General features: G+C 40.1%; 1 protein-coding gene across 1 annotated transcript in view; it reads right to left on the reverse strand.

Annotated features, from left to right (window-relative positions):
* adck1 (aarF domain containing kinase 1) overlaps window positions 1-23,559 on the reverse strand; it is a 73,384-nt gene that overhangs the window by 36,867 nt on the left and 12,958 nt on the right. Inside the window, exons 4-5 of the mRNA XM_054613253.1 lie at window positions 10,341-10,544; window positions 124-282 (exon numbers count right to left, since the gene is read on the reverse strand). Coding sequence (XP_054469228.1) covers window positions 124-282; window positions 10,341-10,544 — 363 coding nt within the window. The remainder of the gene's footprint in view (window positions 1-123; window positions 283-10,340; window positions 10,545-23,559) is intronic.

Consider the following 23,559-nt stretch of genomic DNA (forward strand, 5'->3'; position numbering starts at 1 on the left):
ATGCATGTTAGGTTGTTGAGAGAGAAGAACACATACTATTTGTGGCCAATGGCTTTGTCTGTCTCTCAGACACCCAAACACTTCTTCACTTATTTCAAAGTAGATTACCAGACACAGACTCACCTCCATCATCACTATGTCCCTGGAGCTCTGTCTCTGGACTTTTGGGTGTTGGACCTTGATGGCCACTGTCCTGCCATCATGCAGCACTGCCTTGTGGACCTGGGCTAAAGAGGCTGCACCCTGAGGCTTCTCCTCAAAGGAAACAAATAACTCTGACATCTGCAGGAGAGAGATAGGGATGAAAAAGAAAAGAGTAATGTGTCAGGTAACGCAGCTTGGTCAGTGTGCACACAGGTCATTCGTCAAGGATTTTGGTGTTCTTTCCCAAGCCAAACTAAAAGTAACCATTGACATTTTGTCACATCTGTCGTAAGTGAATAAATAAATAGCCAAGTTTAAGACTGAAGTTTAGGTTGCTTCATTCTAGAGGGTAGAATGAATGCTGCAATGTTTCTTTCCCACTCCTAACACAGGAGTCACAGGAGGAAACACCGTCTCCCAGTTTGTTTCACACTATACACTGACCACTGTAACTAGCGATCGTGGTACTTAACTTTGAAAACGCACAAAGTAAACCCATGACAGCGACAGAAAGGGAGCAAAACGAGTATACTGGGAGGAGGACTCTGGATCCTGATACCAATCACAGGGACTATATGCTTTTTTTTAAAGCTTTAATATGATCAACCTTGGTGCCGGTAGAGGCATTCTGTATTTATTATGACCTTAAAATACTGACTGATGTAAAGATGCTGCCCACCCACAAACCTCTATCACAGCACTGAGCATTAAGGCCCCAGTGTGCCCTTTGAGCACAGGTAGTCCCTCATTAGCTTCCTCTCATCTCTGTGGACACACAGAACAACCACACATAACTAGGTGTGTGGGTTTGAAGGTTAAAGAGGCTTCCCCGAGGACATGTAGTCATTAGAGCAATATAACAGTATGCTTTGGATGCTTCACAGATGGCATACTGCTTCTACTCCCACACATTGTATTGCCTTTATATACTTAAAGTATGTGGAGTATTGTCAGCACTGCTGATGCTGGCTTTCGCCAGACAAACCAACAAAGGGATGGTTCTGGCTCATGGTTAACCACTAATGCGCTACGCTTAGGAGAGTTACCAGGAGAACAGCAGTGATGATGTTGTGCCATCAGAAAAAAAATCTGCCAAGGGTGATTTGGATCGTGTAACAATCTGGAACACAAACCTTTGACCCTTTGACCACCCTCACCCTTAGCCTTGTGTGATTAGTGGGTCCACTCCTGTAGATAGCAGACAGAACCCACTCACCCGAGACGGATCAAAACAGCCTCACGTCAAACTTTCTCAAGCAGCTCTCAAGTTGCAGGATGTCAGGTGGAGGGTAGGTCTTATTTTCAAACAGCAATGAACCTTGGTGATATCTTATCATCACCACTGTCTGTCTTTACTTGGTTTGTGAAAATGGTAATTATATTAATATTATCTCACTATTTTTTTCACAGGTATGCAGCTTTAGTTATCAGCCTATAGATTGAAAGCAAATGTCTAAATACATAAGTGCCTAAATACATCTTTTTATCTACTTGTAACTAATGCCGTGCCCCTGGAATTTTAAAACAGTCACATTTAACCAAGTTCTATCATATTTGAAAACTTACTGAATAGTCCAAGTAAGACCTGATCTTACACAAGATGGGGAACATTTCACCAGAGGTATAGCAATCATATCACAATATAAGCCTAAAGCCTCCTGCTGCATTGGCCTCATTTTTCCTCACCTAGCACGTTCTAGTATGTAGCATGCTTAGCTAGTGTTAGTTTTGGCTGGGAGAAGGACTTCCTTCATATTTATACTACTGTGTCGTGGGGGTAATTCCCCTGCTGTTTGTTCCTAGTGAAACATAAAAAGAGCCTAATTTGAACACGATGTTGGCCCATCAGGTATAGAGGCTGAACATGCGCCCTGTAGAAGATGCCATCAGATGATGAATTATGCAAGCAGCATGGGATTCTGTGTGGGAACAGCTGAGTTAATCATTATGCAAATATGCTAAATGGAATAAAATGGTCTGCAGCCAGCAGTGTCTACCTACTACGATAATGAGCATCCAATAGGATCTGACATGTGAAAACGCATTCATGGGTTAATGCAATTTGTAATGTTTCAGGTGGTCTTATTACTTAAAGAAGCAGCTTGAAATCATAGAAATCCCAGTGAAATATAAAAAGGACAATTGTTTTTTATTTGGACAACTGTAAGACACAGTTAAAAAAAATAGAACGTTGACACTGTCATGTTTGCAGTCCTTGTGGTGTCACCAGTGCCTGGCCTGTAGCCTCTGGTTTATACCAGTCACTGCTTATGCTAATCTCAGCAGTGGAGTTAATAATCATGGTAATGTAAGCGCGTGGGCCTTGCTCCCAGAAGGCAGACCCGCAGTGACATACGTTCCCTGAAATGAGTTATGGCACAAATAAAATCCCCCCCGAGGCCTCGCAGTTGGATGCCAACACTTCGGTGTCTGTTTCAGCACGGCAAGGTGGCCATCTTGGCTGCTGGCAGCCGGTCACAGCCCCAGCTGGATGAAGACACATAAATCATTACAGCACAGAAGAGAATAAATGAGAGAGATTGCTTTATTGAAGAGAGGAAATCAAAGTCTTAACTCCTTCTCCTATTTTATATTTGACCAGATTGGATCAAGAAGCCTCCTGTACTTTCCCTTGTGTTTCCTTGGGCTTTTCCTTTCCCTGTGTTTCTAGCCTCCCGTCTGTCTGTCTGTCTGTCTGTCACTGTCTTTGTGTGTGGGCCTGGTGTGGTCTTCCTTCCTGGTTCCTGTTTCCACTGCCTGCAATCGGCTCATCATCCCTCCCAGTCTACACACCTGCCTCCCTTCAACTCATCTACAGCTCATTTGCAGCATCTTCTTCTGCTCTTCCCCAAGTAGTTGTTTACCACAGTGGATCATCACCCGCCTGCCAGGCTTCCTCCTTGGCCTGCCTGCAACACAGCCACACTCCAGCACCAGAACCTTACCCCTGCTGCTGCTGCTGGATTTTCATTCTCTGCCACCCTTCATCCTTATCCCCATTACAATCAATAACAGTTATCTGGTCCATGTCCCACACATGTTCCTAACATCCCCGTTTTTGGATCTTCTTTTTAATTTGCTGCTGTTGATGCAGAGTCATGTCACACTCCCTGAAGTTCTGAAAGAAGTACTTATTTCATCCACTAATTATTTCAATCATTCCCTTTTCCCATGTATGGACCCTCTATGAAACTCAACACTTCATGTTTCATATGGGGCAAGGAATGGATAGATTAGTACTGTGGAGATGTACGTTAAGCACAAAGCACAATGTGAGCTATAGCACAGGTACATCCATCCCTTTATTACCTCCATTCTAATAGCTTTTTGTTTATGATTATATTGTACCTGGCCACTCCTACTACAGTACACTTTGTTCAAGAATTTACTCAAAAGGCACCCTTTTAGAACTGCTTCTAATGCTTGATTTCATCTCATGTGCTTCCTTGAGCCTTTAGTGTGTTTATAGTTATATATCTATAACATACAGCGGGTAAAATAAGTATTAAACACGTCACCATTTTTCTCAGTAAATATATTTCTAAAGGTGCTATTGAAATTTTCACCAGATGTCTGTAACAACCCAAATAATCCATACATACAAAGAAAACAAAACAAATATGTTCAGAAATTAAGTTATGTGTAATAAAATGGAATGACACAGGGAAAAAGTATTGAACACATGAAGAAAGGGAGGTGCAAAAAGGCATGGAAAGCCAAGACACCAGCTGAAATCTATCAGTAATTAGAAAGCAATCCTGCCCCTTGTCAGTGCAAATTAATATCAGCTGGTTCAGTCCCAACTGATGGCCTATAAAAAGGTGTCTCATTACCAAGGTGTCATACAAGAAACATCTCATGATGGGTAAAAGCAAAGAGCTCTCTCAAGACCTTCGCAACCTCATTGTTGCAAAACATACTGATGGCATTGGTTACAGAAGGATTTCTAAACTTCTGAATGTTCCAGTGAGGACAGTTGGGGCCATAATCCGGAAGTGGAAAGAACATCATTTCACCAAAAACCGGCCACGACCAGGTGCTCCTTGCAAGATTTCTGACAGAGGAGTGAAAAGAATTATCAGAAGAGCCAATGACCACTTGTGGAGAGCTTCAGAAAGACCTGCAATTAGCAGGTACAATTGTTTCAAAGAAAACAATAAGTAATGCACTCAACCGCCGTGGCCTGTATGCACACTCAACACGCAAGACTCCATTGCTGAAGAAAAAGCATGTTGAAGCTCGTTTAAAGTTTGCTGCACAACATTTAGACAAGCCTGTGAAATACTGGGAGAATATAGTCTGGTCAGATGAGACCAAAATTTAACTCTTTGGATGCCATAATACACACCATGTTTGGAGGTCAAATGGCACTGCACATCACCCCAAAAACACCGTACCAACAGTGAAGTTTGGAGGTGGGAACATCATGGTGTGCAGCTGTTATGGAAAAAAATCAAGATCAGAAGAGGCCCACTGAACCTTCAATATTTGAAGGCTGTTTGTGTGGAAGAATGGGCCAAAATCACACCTGAGCAATGCATGCGACTAGTTTCTCCATACAGGAGGCGTCTTGAAGCTGTCATTACCAACAAAGGCTTTTGTACGAAGTATTAAATAAATTTCAGTAAGCGTGTTCAATACTTTTTCCCTGTGTCATTCCATTTTATTACACATAACTTAATTTCTGAACTTATTTGTTTGGTTTACTTTGTATGTATGGATTACTTGGGTTGTTACCGACATCTGGTGAAAATTTCATGTCAATAGCACCTTTAGAAATATATTTACTGAGAATAATGGTGATGTGTTCCATACTTATTTTACCCGCTGTATATGTATATATCTACGTTTAACTTGTTGTGTAAAATGTCTTTGAGTAGCTCCAAGAGGACTCTATAAATAAAGTCTATATAGTATTATTATTAATTTAATACGTCATCATTTGAATACCTACTACCTGGAAAATGGCAGTAAATTTAATATTTAATCATATTCTTCTATTTGTATAGTACGCAGCTATATACACTGACAACTATGTAAAAAGAAACACAACATGATCTTATTTCAATATTTCAACAATATAGCAAAATGATTTCCATTTTGTCTTAAACTTTTTATCGCTTATCATGATCTTACATGAAGAGTAAATTCAAAATCTCTAAATAAAACACAACTTATATTTTAAGCAAAATAATTCAGTCTGACCAGTGTGGTTAAAAAACATAACACGATCAGAAGAAAGGTTGCATGCCATGTTTCATTTGTTGGCTTATCGTGGAGAATCCCAGTTAACGTACTGACACTTCCTGAATCTCCATATACAGTGAGTGTGCAACATGAGTGCATCATGTCCCCATGATGCACTCATGTTTTCGTTTCTAATGCCTCAGCACCAACTAAGTGGAATATTTGGCCCTATTTTTGGTAAAACAACATATTGCACAAGCTGGCCTTTCAGCAGTTCCACTGTAGAGGGGAAATAACAGCCAGAACTCAGGCAAAGCTCCAAATACATGCACTCACTACTCACTATTCATATATTAGAATATCTAGCAGACATGAGAATGCATACACATGTTGAAAATGAAGGCAAACGGAAATAATGCTGTTGCTGCTCCGATGACTCCAGAGCTGCCTGGCACTGCTCATCAGTGTTACTTCTTCTCCTGCCACTCCAGAGGGGAGGAGGGCTGATTCACTCTGCTACCCTCTTTGTAGACAGACAAGCTATATTACCGTCTTTTCAAGGCTAATGACATCCCGAACAGATACAGGAAGAAATCATGCTGAATGCAAACCTTAATCTAAAAAACACGAGGAAGAAAGAGGAGAGCATTCTACAGACGTGGCTTTGAGTTACAGGGAGCAAGTTGACTTGTGATTGCAGATAAGATTCATCTTATTAGCACATGCCCTCCGGTTTCTAATTGTTCTATATGAGACCTAAGATCTTGTTTGCCTTCCATAACTGCCTTCCCAAGAGAAGTAATTCACATTTCAGTGCGTTTTATTTCCATCTTTACCACCATTTCCCCAGTTATGCTGGAGCCCAGGCTTGTCTGGATATTACTGAATGCTTCTTGTAAGACAAACTCTCGTCTTTACCAGAGTTATTCCACACCCTATAGGAGTCATTGTGTATGGGTTGTCTATGGTGTAGACTCGCAAGTTAGTCTCTTTGCTCAACTACGGACTGAAGACAATCTCCCTGGTTTTGATGCTAAAACTGGAGAACACGGTTATAGAGATTTAAAAAAAACCTGATAGCAGAACCAATGCAAAGTGCTTCAGGTGGCCCTTCATAGCGGGGCAAAGACATGCAGAAGTCACAGACACCAAAAGCTCCAGAATTGGACTCGCGGTCGCAGGTTTTATTCCTCCAGAATCACCGGCTCCCATCCCTGCTCCGTTACTCCGGCATTACTGAACACTTCATAACCAATGTAGTGTGACAGACATTATTCTAATGTCCTAAGTGTGTTCTTTGTAAGTCGATGAGAAGAAATGCCCTGGAAACAAACAAAAAAAAGTGTGTAGTCACACAGTTGTACTATTCTGGAAGGTGCGCAGCATGTCGTGAGAAATAATGTAGAGGTCTGGCCACTTCCTGCTTTGATCAGTATTCCCTGTGTATGCCCTACAATTACACACAGATCAACTTCATTCTCGTGCCATTAAAATAAAGATCAAATATTGCCACCAAACAATATATTTTCAACAAAATCAGTAATAATACTTACAAAATGAATAGCCGATACACCCAGATATTAAAGGTTTATCTACCTTGGTATAAAGTGCAGTGCAAAATCACAGACTGGGTCTGCGTCATGTTAGGAGCAACATCTTCGCTTGGGAGTGTAGATTAGAGGGGGAATACCAATGTACCATTTCTGAGACTGACAGAACAATTGCCTGGCCTCCAGCAGGCTCTGAAAGGCTGTCCTAACAACTAGCGTAATAGAAAACTCTGTGCTCCGCACTAACAGCATCATTAACAGCTACATCAGGAGTATGGCTTGTTTATAAAATGAAATGAGGACAGAATGTCAGACATACCTATGTTTTATTTGCCCTTTTCTATGCTTCCTGCAAAGCGCACATGTTCTCTGCCATTAAACACACTCCAAATGAATCAATCAAACTTAAACCCCAAAGAGATACAAAGAAAGAAAAAAGAAAAAAGAAAAAAGAAATAGAAAGCATTCATTTAACATTACAGCTATGTCTTGTCTTGGCTTAGCATGAATCACTCATGTGTGCTTGGATATATACTTTGATTTAAAGCCCCAACAGCATTTTTTTTTTTTTGCAGACCTTACAAGAGCAACTGTTGGGACAAAGAGAGAGTGTAAAAGGAACGCCTAGACTATGAAAATGCGCCAGACCCCCATCAGGCGTTAAAAATTGTAACTGAGTGTGAGATTTCGTTTAAACCACAACACTGGTGCCTAAACTGACGAGACCCATGGGAACCCCAGGGAGTTCCTGTGACATGGTCATGTTGGCACTAAGGCTATCTCCCATTGCTATAGGAGAAATAACCTGAATAACAGTTCTAACGTCGATGGACGATAGTTTTTGTGTTCACGAACACTTGGATCCTGAAAGAGAGAAGGATAATTCTGTGCCTCAAGCTCTCTTAAATCACCTGCTGAAGGATTCCGAGGATTCTGCAAGTTAACATTCGCCGTGCTTATTCAGTTAACATAAATATGCACTTTTCATTCATGCTGTTCAACCACTAGTGCGTATGTTCTGTTGATGATCAGTGATGATCATGAGATCAGTAGTGTTTAAAGTAGTTTCCAGGCCTTTACACACTGGGGGCTTTTTTTCTGTGTGATTAATCAATTCAATCTATTATATTAATTGAATATATAAATATATTTTTCAAAAAAGAAATTGTCACGTTTTTCTGAATGTGGTTCATATTTCTGAGCTTTACCGATTAACTTGTTGCACCCTTTATTTATGAAACAGTAACATGGAGGTTCCGTAGTCTAAACCACGATGACAACGTACTCCTTTCACAATCCAAGCCCTAGACATATAGTATTTTGCATTTTCATGTCTCGTATTCTCGTGTGTAAAGGCCTTAAAGTCAGGGTGGCTTGAGAAACAAGCAAGAGTATGATTGATTAAAAACATTATCCAAGTGAAGATCCAGCCCAGTGTTGCAAACTGTTCTCTAAAGAAAGTAGCTAGCAGAACAAGCTAGGCGGCTGTGGCTCCCCTGCCATCCTTGATTTGAGGTAATTCTTGGTCTTGACAGCAAATCACCTTTCCCTCTGCTACCAAGAATCTAGCAAGAATTGACTGCTCCAGCCATACAGCACTAGTATAGCTATCAAGAAATGCCTCAACGGCTACCAAGAATTGACCAATTGATGGCTTCGGGCTCAAGGACACTAACGATGAATGACGAGAACAGCCGACTGCTATTGTTTTCGTAAGCGATTTTTAGACTTTCTTAGTTAGGACTTACGTGACTAATATTGTATTCATGTCAAGTCAATTTAACGGTCAGCCAACGTTATGGTGGCTGACCGTAGAGAGCTGTCTTTAAGGGGTAATGTTAACTTAGTGGATGGGGGAAGGGGCACTGCGACTGCAGCGGTCAACGACTGGAGCGGACGATTACACCGTTATTTTAGTTTTCCTTTTATGTATTCATTCATTAACAGTAAAGTAATGTTACAGCATGAAGCATTATTATAATTAGTCACATTACTATTACCTGTACCATTACGCATATTAGCTTTGCTTCCACCCTGAAGCCCTTTTTGCTTTCTCGCCTCGCAGGTTTCCACAAATTGTTGTGGTACCTGGACCGTGGTCGTGCCTCCTGCTGTGACCCGGCTGACACCTACTGCTACTTCCATTATTATTATGAGTCACATTACTAATACTATTCCCTATATCATTATTTTAATTCTACTATAGTCATTGCTGCTTTTATAGGTAGTCTTAACTTTTTTTTTCTTTGTTACTCTGCTTACTACTGTGATTATATGAATAATGTATGTCACATACATTGAATGTGTTGTATCTGTTATGTTGTTCATTCTGTACACATGCCATCTATTGCATTCTTCTTTCTTTTTTTAGGGGAGCTTTTCCTGTGCCGATGTGAGGGTTCAGGGACATGTGTACAGATTGTACACAAATTTGCCCTCTGAGGCAAATTTGTGTACAATTTGTGATTTTGGGCTATACAAAATAAACTGAATTGAATTGAATGTAACAGCCAGATCATTGCTGTCATGATGTATTGACAATTTCAATAAAAATATCAGGATTACCAACTCTGCTTATAATGCTACTGTAGATGCATTGGAGAAAATAAATTTAGGTTTAAGCTCACATTTCATCTATGAAAATGATGGCGTTAGTATGCTAGTGTCATTTATCACAATTGCAGTAAATCCAAGAGATGCTCACAAGTCATTTTTTGCAAGTCCAATGCAATTCTCAAGTCTCTGTTGATTGCGGCGAACGTTCCTATCATGTGTTGCATACCATCCGGTTTCCGAACACTGCTCAGCTGTATTAAAGGAATTCAAACCTTTGATGCAATAGCTTGGAAAATATGAATATTGTTATCGAATGAAAATTATTTCCTATACTACGGATTTTTTTTTAAAAAGGATTGATGACATGTTCATCAAAAGATAAATTTACCAATGCCAGGTTAATCTAGCATGAGCAAAATGTAGAAGTTAGATCTATGAAGAACTCTCCTAATCATAACACAGTGGTCGTATTGATATGAATGGTGATGACATGGCAAAAAGGTCACACCCACAAAACATGGTAAGGAGACAAGGTTGGACACACGAGTCACCTTCATCCAGAACCGGTCTCTGCGCCCCATCACAGAGAGGTCCAACAAGGCGATCATCCCACACCAATCAGCTCCCTGACCGCCGAGATTGAAGTGTAAAAATGTCTACAGTTCATTTTGAAACTGTTGCAGGTCTAGACTTTCTAAGTACTCATTGGGAAACACTGAAGGCTATAACACGACAACCTGCTAATTATTACATTGAACTGGAGCGAACAAGACGAGCGGCAAGAAGACAGCACTGTGAGTGAGTAAGAAATACAAATCATGTCGTCAGTTTTGTGATCACCTGATTCATTTCAGAATCCGAGTCCTTACCATTATGCTAGAGACCCATTCATTTTGAACTTACCTCCTTGCCGAGTTCTTCTCTGATGACCTGCTGGATCTCCTCTATGCTGCTTTGAGGAGCTTCACTGTGGAGCACCTTCAGCGTGGACGTGTACTCCTCAGGCAGCAGGTAGTCCAGAGCACCGAGGTGCTGACCCACCTTGATGAAAGTACCCCGGTTGGCACAGCACAAGTCTAGAAGATGCTTCGCAGATCGCAGATGCACCTACAGTCGAGAAAGAGGATACAGAGTCTCAAGGGCTGCAGGAGAAATCCAAATGTTTCTTTCTCTTGGACGAATGAGTGCACAGAGCAAATTCCATGGCATTTTGAGAGGAGATATTTGATGACCTGAGCCTGTCTATGGCGTCTATGCAATGAATCATGATCTTAGACCATTTTTCATTGCAACCTGCCCACTGAGAGAGCCCTTTAAAAAACAACCAGCACTGGTTTGTACAAGCTAAAGGATGCATATCATGCTCATTTTCAGGTCCATACATGTATTTGATTTTCTACTAGAACATGTTTGCATGCTGTAATGTTAACAAAAAACGTAATTCTTCTCATACTGCCTGTCAGCATATGCCTTTATTTTCCCTCCATCTGAAAAGTTCTGGTTCAGTCTCTTGAAGCCCCTACAGAAAAATCCCAGTGTGCATTTCCAGGAGCTGTCCACACAGCGCCATGCAGCTTGGGATCCACTGCGTGTGAGGCACACAGAGGCTGAGTAGCTCTTCTACCGTGAATAAAATCCTTATTAAAGTATATTGATCAAAAACTAAACGCAGCACACATTCCCCTAAGATTACAGCTTTCCCTGACACTTTTGCTCCAGTAAATAATGGTTGCTATATCTCTCTGTTGCGTTTGCTCAGTATTTGTTATGCATAAACTCAGCAAACCCTAAACATAGTCTCTGCTTTACATTTTTCTTTATGAATACATTTGTGAGAAATGATGGACAGAGCCCAGTGAAGAAGAAATCATTTTATGTGAGGAGATACGTTATCTTTATACATCCATGTGAGATACAGAGGTGTATGTTAGCATGTAGCGAACTGCATTGTAACAACAGTGAGTGGAAAAAAGATATGAAAAGGAGTCGGGTGATTATTTCAGGTAGAAAAATGACCTTGATAAACGTTTTAAGGTGATCATATTCACGGTGTATTGAGTAGTGTAGGGGCTGTCAATATGTTACCATGACTACACACTACACATGCATGTCAACAGAACTGAAGCTGGAATCACTGATCTCATATGAACATGAGATGGCTTTACTGGTTCAATTCAATTCAATTCAGTTTATTTTTTACAGCCCAAAATCACAAATTACAATTTTGCCTCAGAGGGCTTTTACAATCTGTACACATGTGACATCCTCTGTCCCGGAACTGGTCAGACAGTTATTGCCTTATTTATGCTGGAAATGTTTCAAAGCAGCAAATTATGTTTGAAATACTTTTGAAAACACACAGGAGATAGAAATACTGTAGAGAATATTGTATTTTATTTTGTCATCTTTTTACACAAATAAAGTTCACTCAAACAGATAAATGTGTTGTGTAGCTCACGGTCAGTATTTATTACATGTAGTAAAGGATTCATTTTCAAAGTCAGGATGTTAAGTTGACCAGGTTTTTTTAACCTACTGCATGAAGTACATCAAATTCGTTTTTCCCATTACCTATTTAGACAGAGGAATTACATGGAACCTTTTGAAAGAACATGTTATATTTGTCTAATACCACAAGATTATTAACTGTACATTTTACATTTACAAAAAACCCTCCCTAAAAATAAAGTGGAGCCATAACTGTCAGATGCTGGTGGAGCTCTCAGGTCAGAGGTCATCCTGGCGTCTTCTCCTCTGATGGTTCCTCATACTGTGAGAGAGTCTGCTGGGTTCAAAAACACCTCATCAGACGGGAGCTTCAGGATCAAGCATTAGGTTACTCAGATCACCTGTAGAACACAAGAGATTTCAGTTTATATTAAACTCTCATGTTATAACATCAAGATGTGTAAAATGAAGTGTGAAAGGAGGAACGTTAAAGTTTACTACAACATCATCATCTTACACTTGTAGTTATGGCAACAGCTACAAACTATGTAAAAATGATAAATCAGTTTTATCAAGTATGGAGGAAGAAATCGATTACACAGAGCATTAAACTAGGAGTGTTACTGGTGTGTTTACCAAAGGCTTGTAAACTCAGTATTGGATGCAAATTGCAATTCCACGCAAGACTGAGTGAGGCCGTGACGGGAGAGACTGAAGGATGCCGACAGTATGTTGTTACACTGGAACTGCTACAGTGAGTCACTGATAATACATCTGTGAACGGTCATGGTAACTTTACACTTATACATATCATTTTGACTTAAACAAAAATGAAACTAAAACAAGTATTCACGTTGCAGTTACAACCAAGCAGAGGAATAATTGTTTGTCTTAATTACCTACCGTTTGACCATTTGTGCCTTCAGGGCAGTCTGTCAATCAAATCTACACACTCAACAGGGGGTCAACCCACACCCACACACACACACACACACACACACACACACACACACACACACACACACACACACACACACACACACACACACAAAGTAGCTTCCCACATCCAACTTACTACTGTCATTATTTAACTGCCTTCATACAAAACTTAGTGTCCACACAGTCTTTGTCTGTATGACCTCATGTTACTGCAGTACTCCAGCCTACAGTCGAAGCTACTCGCATTAGCAGTGCAGCATGCTTACACTAACATGTTCAACCAGTAACTTAAACAATATAAAATGTCAAAACTTACAGTTCCAAGTTTGAAGTTGGGTCACAGACAGCCAGTTCAGATCCATCCAGAGCTTCTGTGTTGAAGGTGTGTCTGACCTTTGTTGAAAATAGATTTCCTGTAGTTGCTTTGCACAGGTTTTCTGGTCAGTAGTGCAGGAGAAGAGAGAGTGGTCTTTTCTGACATTGTAGACACATATTTATGTTTAAAAGCCACAAAACAGGACATTTTGGATACTATATGACATTTAAAGCAACTTGCTGTCACACACAGATGCAACGCAGGAGAGTATTGTTCTGATAGAACAGTGAAAAGATGGATGTGGGCAATACAACTTTGAAATCTTAGGAAGACTCTAGAATCTAGAATCTAGTCCACAAAGAGTCAACACTAGTTTCTCTTACTTTTCCCTTATTCCAATATAGCACAAATCTGAAAGGTTGCAGTCATTAATCATGACTTGATGGTTCACACTCTTCTGTAGTCCTCCTGCACCCAGTGTGGGGGCATTATTGGCTGGTAAACTAAATCAGGAACTGATTCCTGTGGTGATTTCATGATTTCATGTAACTTGTGTTTCAGGACTGAGGAAGTTAAAGCAATAAAAGGTGTGTGGTCTAGCAGACCAGGGGCATTGAGAGGTTGGTGTGATGGCCCAGAAGGCCTAGTTTGTGGTCTGGGAAGTCAGGAAGGGACCAAATAAACTCTTGACACAAGATTGGTAATAAACACTATTGTCTAACATATCTTTGTATATTGGAACATGAACTAAGGAAAAAATAATAACAGACAATAAACTATACATGTTCTGTAGGGCAAATTCACTGCTCGAACATAAGCACAACTACAACACTAACAAAATGAAATGTGTCTGTTTGTATGAAATTTACATAATCAAATGACACACTATTTTGATTAAGGGCCTTGGATGGTGCGTGCGTGTGTGTGTGTGTGTGTGTGTGTGTGTGTGTGTGTGTGTGTGTGTGTGTGTGTGTGTGTGGTGGCGCCGTCCAGTCCGTCCCATAACAACCAGCTGGAAGCGATAATGCTTATAGAGAGCTCATCTCCTGAGACCGATACAAATAAAAAGCCGTGAAATTAGCTCCCCTTAACCTCTGTAACCCCATTCACACACACCATGAATACCCCCAGAACACACACACACACACACACACACACACACACACACACACACACACACACACACACACACACACACACACACACACACACACACACACACACACACACACACACACACACACACACACACAGCATGCTCCCACTGGGCCATCTGAAAGTGTCATCTGGGCAATGATGACAAAGCGCTACCAGATGAGCCTTTCTGCTTGAAGATGCAGCAGGAACCGTTTTTGATAAAAAACCATCAGAGCCACTCATGTGTGACTGGACTGAACCCTAATGGTAAAAGCTTAAACACATGATTGGTAGAACCATTATCACACAAAAAATGAAAAAAATTAAATAAATTATACTACTTAAATTCCCAACATATAGCTCTTCAACCAAATATATTTAATACAAAGTCAATCCTTATTTTAAAAAGACATTCAATAAAAACATGTTTTTTTTATGAGGGCTACATGGGGAAAAAGATACTAAAATTACTGTGAAAAAGCTAATTCGGAATTGAATCTCAATGTTGGGATTAAAAATTAATTCTGAGAAAAATCGTTGTCAGAATCATAGAAAAGAGAGAAAATTCAGATTTTTTCTAAAGGATCATTTTTAAGAGTTTAAACAAGCAAAATTGAATTCATAAAATAGACTCCTCTTTACTTACAGTTTGACTGATTTACATTAGAATGGATATTTTCAAAAATGTTCATATGGTTTTAATATTTTTTGTACAACATCAATTCAACAGTGATGGTGCTTTTATCCATAATGTATTCTCACCTTCTTAGGTCTTAGAAAAAGCTAAATAATTTCAAACATTTCAACTTTTGGTCTAAAAATATGTCATGTCTTGACTTGGTGGTCAGATGTTCATAATCCCAATGAATGTTTTAAAGTAGATTATTATTAAAACTAACAAAATAAATTGAGTTAGTTGAATTTGTTGTCTTATAAAAGTAATCAACATTAAGACACAATTAATTGCTCAAGGTCCAAGAGTTAATAGTATTAGAAAAAAATTGCAACGCAAAATAACTAGTTATTGTGTTTCTGTCAATTTTACAGTTGCATGATATAGGATTCAAATTCAAATGATGTGTTTATTATTTATATTCATATTAACATATTTAAATGACTAATTTCATAATCTAACAAAGCATAATATTTTTTTAAATAAAGAAACACTACAGGCAAAATTCAAAACTGAATAAGTACCGGCATTTGTTTGTGTGTACTTTTATATTGGTGCTACTATAGATGACACTGCGTTGGACGTTCGCTTCCTGCAGTAGTTCCTCCTCTTCACAACGATTGAAGGGTTTGGGTTTTTAGGTCGGGAAAAGTGGTAGTTATAATCTATTTTGGTCTTTGTTGACATGTTCCCCAAAATAATGCACAAAAGAGAAAAAAGAAACTAGATTTGGCCTTAAATGAAAGGAAAAACAAAAAGGCACCTTCACCCTTTTACTAGTCAAAGTTTACAAGAACACAACAGAAACACAGGAAAGTTCAATCATTTCATATTAAATAATACTAATTCCTCAGTTTTATATGTATTAATCCCCTAATTTAAAATGTTCTTGTATTTGCATAGTGAACTTCACGTTTTTAATTGCTTGTATTGATGAAGAATAAACTTTTGAACAGTACAGACTGACTAATAAAATGGCGCCTGGGTGCACCTTCCGGCCCCCTACTGTGTTGACCCCTTGACGTGATCAAATACCAAAGATGTGTCCTTCTTGCAGGTCTAAATGCAAATGCCCCTTTCCTGCCTTTTGCTACTACTTGTAATTACATTATGGCTGGTCATGGTCTTCCCTTACCTTTTGTTGTTACCATTTACATACAGTCCAACCACTGCTTTGGCTTTCTGTATGAAATGCTTCCTTTCCCTTTGCTCTGGGTCAACTCTCCGGCTCAGATGTGCTCTGTGTCTGTCAGTTCACCAGTGTGCCGGCACACTTCATTAAACTCACGCCACCACAGCAGCTTCTGAACGGGACTTTCTTCGACAGTATCAAACATACCTGTTCCCGTTAATTCATACTGGCTCTGTCTAATTCCAAACAACGTCTGAATGCAGTCAGGAAGCAAATCATTTGTGCTTCATACATGATCTGTACAGTTTAAAGATCAAGTACATAAGAATATTGTAAAGGATTAGATAGAGTAAAAAGTGCTTCATCATCATTATAAGAACACAGGGACAAACTATTCTGCAGTTTAAAGACATGACGTGAATCTGATCTAGACTTTTCTAAAGATCAAATTTAAGAACAAACTTATTTTCCATTAGGCCCAATGGGCTTTTATTATATCATTTATTATTATATTATTATTATTATTACTAATATTATTAGATTGTTAACACTGTCATCTGTTTGAAAGACATACCAAAAAGAAAAAGCTAAGCTGTTTATTGAAACGGTGATGATCTTTAAATATATGATAAAAGATATCAATAAAGATGTCTAATCATCAACAGTTCCAACCAAACAGCAAGATCTAACAAAGACACGTTAGAGCTGTGTGTGTGTGGAAGCTTATCAGAATCAATTCTCTATCAGTTTGCCCACGGCTCATAGCCTAATCATCAGATTCCCCATAACTCCCCTCTCCAGTAATCAGTGTGCTTTGTCTGATAAAGGCGGGCTCACAGTTTGCGGATGACATCACCATGGCAATGGTGACAGCCTGAGGGGTACGCTGCTCTATGATAGGTTTACGCTTCCCTCCGCCCACCATCTCCACACATGCACTGTCCAATCAAATGGGCCGCTTGCAAATTGGACACACAGGTTAATTTGTGGCACAACACAGAGACACATGAGCTCAGTGCAGAATGCCTCTGGGTATCTCTACACTCATCCTCTTCACACAGTTGGCAAGGACAGTAAAAAAAACGTTTGAGGGGTGGGTGCGTATTTGTGTGTGTGTGTGTGTGTGTGTGTGTGTGTGTGTGTGTGTGTGTGTGTGTGTGTGTGTGTGTGTGTGTGTGTGTGTGTGTGTGTGCGCTCTAGACGATCATGTGATGATGAGAGAGGATAAAAGAATAAGAAAACCAAGGCTAGAAAGACAGGAGAAAGTTGAAACGAAGAGCGAGTGGGGGACTAAAAGAGAAAATGTTCAGCATTTAGAACTGACATGTTGTGTAATGAGAGATATGTCAATAGAAGTCCTGTCAGTTCAACAACAGGCTTAATCAGATGTGCAGGCCTCCAGAGGGGGATCTGGATTGCAATTATTGGTGGCACAATTTGATTCAGAATCCATTTTTGATTCAAAATTTGTCTAACTCCACCTAAATGCATTTATTTGGTCTAATTTATGAAGCATTCAACATGTGTATATGTTTTAGCCGGGTTCAATTCCCAGGCTAGACAACCTTCTGTGTGGAGTTTGTGTCTATGTTATCTTGAAGGCCTAAAAGGTCATGTTCACACCAACATTAGTATAATGCATAAAATACACCTCATGTTTATAAGGCCACTGTGTTGATATTGTCCTGTGGTTAGTAGAGTTGCATCAATTGCAATTTTCTGGGCTGATTCGGTTTCCAATTTTTTAAAAGTCTGACCTGCTGGTTTTCTTTCTGTGAACTATAATTGACAGCAAGGCTCCAGACCAACAATCTTTTACCAACACACCTGAACTGTCCGAAAAATGACTTCAACCAGCCCGAAGTCAGTGTAAACAGTCGAAAAAAATCTAAATCTTACCCTTTTGCTTTTCATATAAAGTGGTCATTTGTATGATTGTATTGTTTATACTTGATTTTATAAAAAAACTAAAAGATCTTTTCATCAGTAGATTTAATGATGTATTATAAGCTGCTCAGAGTGTTTGGAAGTTAAACAGGTCATAATCCTCTTTAATATCTTTTTTATATTGCCGTGTGAATATTTCATGTCTCGTCCTGTCTCCTAAGTTATGTTCATCGTTATCTTCTCTCCCCTCGTTTCAGATCGCTTCCCTTCTACCTTTGAGTGTTTTCCCGCCACCTTGATCATCTGCCCCAAATCCTGATTGATCCCACCTGTGTCTAATCACCTGTCTCTGTGCCAGTTCGTCTTAGTCCTCCGTTTCTGCCTGCTGCCTGACAGATTTGTTTGCCTGTTCTGACTGCCTGCCCGTGTACTGAACAGCCACCTATCAGCCGTCAGTTGGTTCCTCGGTTCCTCGGCTTTGCCAACTTTCATAGAAGGTTCATTGGGAACTTCAGTGCAATGGCTGCTCCCCTGCATGCTCTCACTTCCCCCCCATATCCGGTTCCAGTGACCCCCCCCCCAGGCCGACCACGCTTTTTGCCAGCTGAGAGAGTTTTACCCTCTGCACCCATACTCGCTATCCCAGATCCCACGGAGCAGTTCATTGTTCCGAATGTGGGTATCGGGGTTCCTCGGCTTTGCCAACTTTCATAGAAGGTTCATTGGGAACTTCAGTGCAATGGCTGCTCCCCTGCATGCTCTCACTTCCCCCCCATATCCGGTTACAGTTGTAGTTGTCGGTGCTCTAGCCCTAATAAAGAGTTGAGATTTTCAGCTTAAAAGGAAAATGCCCCTAAAAAAACATTTACACTGAGATTGGGGGGCTATTGCAGTCGCTTATAATTGATATAAGGGAAAAGAGCCCTGAGAGGGACCATGGATGTATCGAGAAAATCACAGTGAGTGGCAATTTCCACAGCGTGTTTCCAGACAGTTACACTATTGGAAGAGTAACTAGACCATCACACCGAATTGTGCAACGGGCGTAAAATGGCCCCTCCCCCACTTCCTATCGCCATACCTACAGTGCCCTTGCTCGGACCACAACTGTCTACCAACTCATTTGGATCTCAACTCCACACATGTAGAGCTTTGTGACAGCACCTTGCAACACTGTCACTGTCAAAAACATCTGTCCACAGAGATGTAAACATCTGGTAGAGTGCACTAAACCGCCTCTGTGGTAATTCCTGTAGAAAACAGTCCCATATAACTTGTAATGAGGCTTCTAAAGATTATGTTCCGCTATCCAACCTGCCCAAGCTGAAAAGTGAATCAGCGTAAATGGGGCCAAGGAACTTCAATGAACTTGAACTGTTTCAAGCAGTGGTTGACTTCTTGCTCTTTTTGTTTCTTTTGGACTTGGACTCTTAACGTATGTAATGAAAACATTGGCCCCAGGGCCAGATCCCTGTAGTGCAGGTTGGTGGACACCCTTCCGATGCCATTAAGCACAGATGGCAAATTGTTTTCTAGGAATCACTCCTCCCCTCCCTTTGTGCTCTCTTATTGTGTGCTAGTGTTGCAGGGAGAAGCAGAGCCACAGAGCCAGCAGATTACACAAAATAGTTCAATCTATTCCACAAAGATCCTCCCTGCAGACAGACACAGACGGGTTCAATAATCTCAACAAACTGCTAATAAAACACTTTGTAGACACACAACTAAATTGTATATATTTTTGTAACATTATTGTTTATTGTACAATACACCTGTGATCCCTCTAAATCACCGTCACAGTATCAGGGGTGGGCAATGATTACTTGGCAATATCCAATTCAAAATAAATCAGTATGTCATCATGTTTGATGTTGTTGTTGTTGCATCTTTACCACGAAGCAATTACATAAAGCGTAGTTTATACTCGCCCTAGTGGAGCCGAACCTCTGTAACATGGCTCGTGCAGCACACAAAAAGTTCCCTGATAGAAGCACTGTTTACATGTCTGAGGATTATACAGAGGCAAACCCGTGTTAAAATGTATGTATATATATATATGTGTATATATATACATACATATATATATATGTGTATATATATATATATATATATATATATATATATATATACATATACATATATATACATATATATATATATATATATACATATACATACATATACATATATATATATATATATATATATATATATATATATATATATATATATATATATATATATATATATATATATATATATATATATATATATATATATATATATGTATATATATATATATATATATGTGTATATGTATATATATATATATATATATATATATATATATATATATATATATATATATATATATATACACACACACACACACACACACACACACACAAAAATGTTTTGGTTGGTTCATCCTGCTCTCCTTTACTAAAATGATATCTGCTTTTCAGACAGATAGACAGACTCTGGCAAACATACAACAATAGATAAATAATTATGTATTTTAGTGTCACACGAGTCAAAGGTCTGTGTGCTGTGTGCAGCTGGACAGCAGAGCAGGGTCCTATACTGGGAGCCCAGCTGCAGTGATTGATTTCTGCTGCCACACCAGGGCTTAATGACTGGGATTAGTGGACTATGAACAAGGTCTATTTATTACTGGGATGCTCATGATTAGCTCGTTACTCAGCTCACTGAGGCTCATCTAGCTGCCTGTCACAGGGCTGTGTGTGCACATTAAAGCCGGTGTAGTCAATAGGCCTGGTCTACAAGCATTACGGCAGCGAAGCCTGAGGAGTTAACAAAGCCATATAAAAGAAAGCCTCCAGCATTCATTTCGACAATGCACAAGGTGCTGGATCTAAATACACTGAGGCTCAGCCTGGTCCCCTCTGCTGCTTCACTTATTAAAAGTGTCATTTATTTCAACACAGCAATACAACAAGGTAGAAAAAAACACAAGCTATTTGCCATCTCTCACAGCGAGCATTCGATTAAGCTCTCACTGTGCTTCTGTGAAGAGGAAGGAAGAAGAAGAGGTGGGACAATGTCAAATGTGGAAAAATGAAGGGATGACAGAAAGAGAGCTGGCGTTGGTAGGGTGGGGGGCGTTCATATCATGCTCTGCATTTTTCTGTTACGCTTTAGTAATTGTAGCTCAGTGTGACATGAACAAGCCAATGGATACTCAGCATCAATGAAGGATGCCTTGTGCATCTGTATCAAACGCTGGGGGGCGTGGCCAATGACAATGTAAAATATGGAAGTCATCCCCGTGACGTCACCCAGAAGATTCTGAGGAGCTGTTGTGAAGCTCAAAGCACACAACATTCAAAAGCCGTGCTCTGAGACACTGAGCCAGCTGCTGGCGGACACCTTTACTCCGGTTGGCACAATGACGGTGGCCATGACAGAGAATGGAGGATTACTGCTCGTCAACCATAATCCAACTACGGCAGGCAGCTGGGAAGCAAATGTTAAACGTCCCCTGCTCTCCATGTCTCTTTAGGATTCTCCCTCCTCAGACTTGTTTGGCTGATGAGCTGCCAGGAGTTTGTCAAGGTCAGCAGTTATTTAGCCCCACCCAAGTATTTACATAGCGGGTCCCTTAGAAGAGCTGGGGCTGGAGGAGTGGTGGGCACTTATCTGAGCTGAGCACACGCTCAGTGCTGATGTATTGATAATGTGGTGAAGGCTGACATCTTGTGGTGGAAAGGTGAAGTGGAGAAAAGTAAAGTTAATGCATGTTAAAGTTCATTTAAACACTTTTTTAAACTTTATATTTTACTTTTTTGTAATTCATATTTAAATATTGTACTTATTAGTGCACTATGGTTATTTGAGAGTAGTCATCATTTCCTCATCTCCACACCTTCATTCCGTGTTGAATGTTTGGTGTTTGGTCAGAGACAGACTGGCAGCTGAAACATGTAGACAGGGTGCCGAGCCCGGGAAGGGACGTGAAAAAAAGAATCAAAGGTTGAAATAAAAGCAATTTTAAAAATATGTCACACAAAACTTTGGAACTAGTGTCACTTATGTACAGCACCAGGGGCCTGATCCCGACTACTGAAGTCACGTTTCAGAAAATTAATGCAAAACATGCATTGAACCCTCAGTTAAAGTTTGAATAACGATTCAAACGTCTCTCCCTGTGAATATATGTTCTAACCACCCAGTCTACTCTGTATGGTAATAGCCTATACCATGGGTCACTAACAGGCGTATCGTGGTCCTGGTCCGGAACCAGACGCCATTGTATCCGGAACCGGACCTTTATGTATACGCCGTATAATATGGTCACTTCTGTTCACAGGTTGCAAAAAAGCCAAAATGCCACGGCAAAAACACCGAACTCAAGGCTTCAAAACCACAGCCAACAAACCTAGTGTGATGTCACGATGACTATGTCCACTTCTTACATAAAGTCTATCAACGCGACTTGAGAGAGACGTAGAGACACACACAGGGGAGAGACGGGCGAGAGACAGAATAGTCGTAGAAGTACATGAGTCAGAGATGTTACCTTACATGGCGTGCTCCAGAAAAGGAAGGTGCAAGAATGGACAGACTCCAGCGTGTTCATTCTTCCCATGGCCAGTTCAAAACCAGCATGTATTATATGTTCAGATTCCGCAGCAAGACTGCAGGGCGAGGATAATTCAGTTCACCTTTCTAAAATGAAGTACTTCATTTTAAGATGCACATTTTTCAAAAGCTCTATGTTATGTATTTGTACTTGAAATGAGCAATGACATTTTTTTTTATTATTAGAGAATATATTCTTTATAATTCATCCATTTAAATTTGAAAACGGACTATAAATATTGTTGAGATATTTTTAAATTGTCATTTCTTATTGTCATTTCATGTCATTTCATTAATTGATAGTTATAGACCTTTGAATGAGGGGACTGTCTCTAACTTTAGCCTATTCTGAAGACGATAGGATGTCACCACAGTGAGCGGGCCCTCCGATGCTGCTGAACCTCTTCCTGGGGTGCAGGAAGGAATGCAGGTGATGGACCAAACTCAGTAGCTTCGACTGCACTTAATAATAAGATATCTCCTATTCATCTTTTTTTTTATTTTTTATTATTTAAAATGTAATAATGTAAGACACATTAAGTTTCTGGCATCCCAGTGTGCCTGGTTTAAATCTGTCCAAGGACTGTTGCATGTTTGGGTCCTACTAAAAGCCTCCAAAAAACAGTCAGACCTGTTCCTTGTCAGAGGCCCTAACCATCTCAAATGGCTTCTTTTCGATGTGAAGGGGGAGCAGTTTGATACCAAGTTTTGTCTTCCCTTCTTACTATCTCCAAGTATGAGCCCAGCCTCCCTATGCATGGACTCTTTATGGCCACTTGAATCTGTTATCTCATTCAATGACTCCCATTAATTACCTTGACTGTGGCAGCCCGCCAAAGTTACATAATGCAGTCTGCCAGGGATTCAGGAAGAGACGGCCCGGCTCCAGCTGACTGTCAGCTGGGCAGACTGTCCTCAGTGAAACAGGGGTCTGCAGTGATATTGGCAAACCACCCGACCAGTCTTGAAACAAAGACCCAGTCTCTAT

This window comes from Anoplopoma fimbria, chromosome 15, assembly GCF_027596085.1.
Source record: "Anoplopoma fimbria isolate UVic2021 breed Golden Eagle Sablefish chromosome 15, Afim_UVic_2022, whole genome shotgun sequence".
NCBI classification, from domain to species: domain Eukaryota; kingdom Metazoa; phylum Chordata; class Actinopteri; order Perciformes; family Anoplopomatidae; genus Anoplopoma; species Anoplopoma fimbria.